Genomic DNA, 4268 nt, shown 5'->3' with positions numbered 1-4268 from the left:
CATCCATTCTTTTCTCGTCAATGAGCATGAGTTGTTCCTGCCTGACCCATATCCACTATGCGTCATCCAATTTTGCCTCTTGAATGACTCTTAAGGATGGTATCTCGACATCTGCGGGTATCACCGCTTCAGTGCCGTATACCAACATGTACGGCGTTGTCCCAGTGGATATTCTCATGGGAGTCTGATAACCCAATAAAGCGGAAGGTAGCTTCTTGTGCCATTGTCTGTGATTGTCCACTATCTCTCGCAGAATCCTCTTGATATTCTTGTTGGCGGCCTTGACTGCCCCATTCATTTGTTGTCTATAGGCTATGGAATTGCGGTTAAAAATTCTAAACTTCTCACAGATTTCTCTTATGAGGTCGTTGTTGACGTTAGCGGTATTGTCAGTGGTGATAGACTACGGTATCCCAAATCTGCAGACTATGGCCTTGTAAGTTAATGCCTCGACCCATTTGGTGAAATAGTCGATAGCTATAAAAATGAAACGATGTTTGTTTGATGTTTCGGGCTCTACAGGTCTAATTACGTCCATGCCCCAAGCGGCGAACGCCCAAGGTGAACCCATTATGTTTAACTCATTTGGTGGGACCTGGATGAAATCCCCATGAATCTGGCACTAGTGACACTTCAGCACGTAGCGTATTCTATCGTTTTCCACAGTCATCCAAAATTATCTGACTCTTAAAATCTTCTTGGCTAATGTGAACCCATTCATCTGGGGCATGCATGTCCCAGCATGTATTTCCTCCAATAGTCTGGTTGCTTCAGCAGCGTCTACACATATCAACAAACATAAGTCTGGGGTCCTCCTGTATAGGACTTCCCTGTTGAGGAAAAAGTGGTTTTCCAGCCTCCTAAGGGCTTGCTTTTGACCATTAGTAGCATTCTCTAGGTATACCTTGGTCGCAAGGAATTTCTTGATGTCGTGGTACCATGGCTTACCATCGGGTTCTTCTTCTATATGGAAGCAATAGGCATGTTGATCCTTGATCTCTACCTCGATAGGGTCGATGTAATTCTTTTCTGGATGCTGAATCATAAATGATAGGGTTGCAAGGGAGTCGGCGAACTCATTTTGAATACTGGGGACGTTCTTGAACTTGACCTTTGTGAACTTTTTGCATAAATCCTTCACACAGTGCAGGTACGGCAGTATCTTGACATTCTTGGTCGACCATTCTCCTTGGGCTTGGTGTATAAGCAATTCGGAATCTCCTATCACCAAAAGTTCTTTGATATTCATGACGACTGCCATTCTAATTCCAAGGATGCACGCTCCGTATTTAGCCATATTATTGGTACAAGGGAATATTATCTTTGCTGATGCTGGATAGTGTTGTCCAGATTCTGAAATCAGGACTTCCCTAATTCTGACTCTATTGAAATTTGCTGCTCCATCGAAAAACATTCTCCACCTAGGGTATGATTCTGCAATATCTTCTATGGAAAAGAGTACTTCTTCATCGGGGAAATATGTGGTAAGAGGTTTGTAATCTCCATCCACTGTATTCTCGGCTTGGTGGTCAGCCAAAGCTTGTGCTTTGATAGCCTTCTGAGTTATGTACACAATGTCAAATTTGTTTAGGAGAATTTGCCATTTAACTAGATTTCCAGTAGGCATTGGCTTCTGAAAAATGTACTTGAGCAGGTCGAGCCGAGATATCAGATGTGTGGTGTACGCTGACATGTATTGCCTTAGCTTCTAAGCAATCCAAGTCAAAACATAACAAGTGTGTTCTATCAGGGTATACTTGGCCTCGCATGGCATGAACTTCTTGCTTAAGTAGTAGATGGCCTCCTCGTTTCTCCCAATTTCGTCATGCTGCCCCAACACACAGTCGAAGGCGTTGTCCAAGACTGACAAATAGAGTAACAATGGTTTCCCTAGTTCGGGGCGAACCAGCACTGGCGGGTTGAGTTTAAATCGACTCTCAATACTCAAATTCTCATTTCTCAAAATATAGCTAAAGTTTCTTAAACTTTCACTTGAATTCTACTAATTTTGATGCTAAATCCCACGTATAATCATGTAAAATAGTTGGAAATTGAACAAAATCACTTGCCCTAATATTGTAGATGAAAATCCCTCTTTAAAATCTCATCCTACCGAGCATAGGTTTCCAAAAATGAGAGAATGTCTCCAAAATCCCGTCTCCCAGCCCTTTTACCAGGTGCAGATGTCTAGGGATGGCAATGGGGCGGTGCCGGTGCGGGACAGTGTGGGTTTGAGAGTTTGCGGTTGCGGGGCGGGTTCAAATTTTAAATTAAAAAAATCATGCGGGGCAGGGTGGGTCGCGGGTTGGGGATTTAAATTTTTGAACTAAATGATCTCCACAGCCCAAAATACACTGTCATCAATTCATGTGTCTACAATGAATGATCTCGCTTTTGAAATTGTTAGAAGTTTTGAACATAAACAAAACTAAAAAGAACTGTTACATTCTTAACTATTATGGAGTTTTAGAAATCTTTGCTGCTTTTTTTCATCTTTTAGTATTACTCCTTCTCATTTTTGTTTGGTGGTGGAATTCAATTTAAATTCATATGGAAAAAAATTCATCTTTTATTTTTTGAATAACTTATAATTATTACCATATATAATAGCACTAATCCTTGATATTTAATTGTTGAAAAAATCTGAAGCCATATATGGCTTGAGAGACAAATAAACAGCGACCCTTCTATGTTTGAAATATATGAATGGAAAATTTAGCTTGTAAAAAGCTATATATTTTTCTTGTCACAATAATCTTTTAAAAGGAAAAGAGAAATTTTTTGTTAAAAATATTTGCAATGCGGGGCGGGTGAATGCGGGTGGAGTGTGGGGTGGGTGAATGTGAGATCAAATCCTATGCGGGGCGGGTTGAAATTGGGCGGGTTCAGACAGAACCCGCCCCGCACCCGCACAGCCTGTCATTCTTATAGATGTCGCATTTGCGAAACAGGGTTCGCATTTGCGAACAAGTCAAGGAAAAATCTACAAACTTCGCAATTTTGAACCAAGGCAAAAATCTACAATCTTCGCAAGTGCGATACCTGAGCACCAGCAACACCAACAATCTTTCTTGACACGGAGATGGGCATAACTCTCTCATACGATATCAGAATTCAATAATTCTTATTTCTATGACTATGTAATTATGATACAGATCTAATGGTTCAATCATTTACAAATAAAATGTTTTTTGATCAATATATTATCCTTTATACCTAAGAAACTGACGCTAAAACATCAAATAAGAGCGCGACACAACCCAAACACATCTGAAGCACACCTGAGGCCTCTGAGACCTTGTCCAATCATAAATATCAGTCTAAAAACATAATACAAACTCGTTCGTGTAATCAAAACACCAAAATAATCTCTAGAATCACGAATTGAATGCCAAAACACATGAAAATTGCAATGAACTTCAACAATTTCTAGAATTGCAACCAAGCGTCCGAACCACATTGAATGAACTCCAAATAAAACCAAATTTTGCACACAAGTTCCAACTGACGAAACGGACCTATTCCAAGTCTCGAAACAAAAATCTGAGCCTGATATCCTTAAAGTCAAACCATTGTCAAATTTAGGAAAATTCCAAACCTTTAAATGCCAATATTCCACAATAAGCACAGAAATGCTCTCGGACCACCCGATACTCAATCCGAACCTACTCCCAAGTCCAAAATCATCATACAAACCTATTGGAAGCTCCAAATCCCAATCCCAAGATCGTTTACTCAAAATTCGAATCTTAGTCAACTCTTCCAACTCCAAGTCGTGATAGTTGGGGACCCGGGTAGAGCTCAGCACAACCTTTCACCCACAGACCGACGGGCAGTCGGAGCGGACAGTTAGAATCTTGGAGGATATGCTCGGAGCATGTGTGATTGACTTCGGAGGGTAGTGGGATCGATTCAGGCCTTTGTCCAAGTTTTCTTACAACTATAGTTATCAGTCCCTCATCGATATGGCTCCATTTGAGGATTTATATGGTTGGCGATGTCATTCGCCCATCGGATGGTTTGAGCCCGGCAAGGCTAAGTTATATGGTACTCATTTGGTAAAGTATGCCTTGGAAAAGGTAAAGTTGATTCATGAGAGGCTTTGCACAGCACAGTCCAAACAGAAGAGTTACGTGGATCAGAAGGCGTGTGATTTATCATTTATGGTGGGCGAGAAGGTTCTCTTGAAAGTCTTGCCGATGAAGGGAATCATGAGGTTCAGGAAGAAGGAAAAGTTGAGCACAAGGTTTATAGGTCCATTCGAGGTG

General features: G+C 41.0%; 1 protein-coding gene across 1 annotated transcript; it reads right to left on the bottom strand.

The window, feature by feature from the left end:
• Positions 1–676: 676 nt before the first annotated feature.
• Positions 677–1627, bottom strand: LOC142175336 (uncharacterized). Its single transcript, XM_075241919.1, has one exon. The coding sequence runs from the start codon at positions 1625–1627 to the stop codon at positions 677–679; it is 951 nt and encodes a 316-aa protein (XP_075098020.1).
• Between the last annotated feature and the right edge of the window lie 2641 nt (positions 1628–4268).

The sequence above is a fragment of the Nicotiana tabacum genome, chromosome 21 (genome assembly GCF_000715075.1).
Source record: "Nicotiana tabacum cultivar K326 chromosome 21, ASM71507v2, whole genome shotgun sequence".
Taxonomy (NCBI): Eukaryota; Viridiplantae; Streptophyta; class Magnoliopsida; order Solanales; family Solanaceae; genus Nicotiana; species Nicotiana tabacum.
Note: the sequence above shows the minus strand (reverse complement) of the source record. Positions and strands in the feature narration are given on the sequence as shown.

Bases quoted from the DNA above. Each gene is read 5' to 3' on its own strand.
- LOC142175336 (XM_075241919.1), bottom strand. From the start codon at position 1,627: ATGCCTACTGGAAATCTAGTTAAATGGCAAATTCTCCTAAACAAATTT.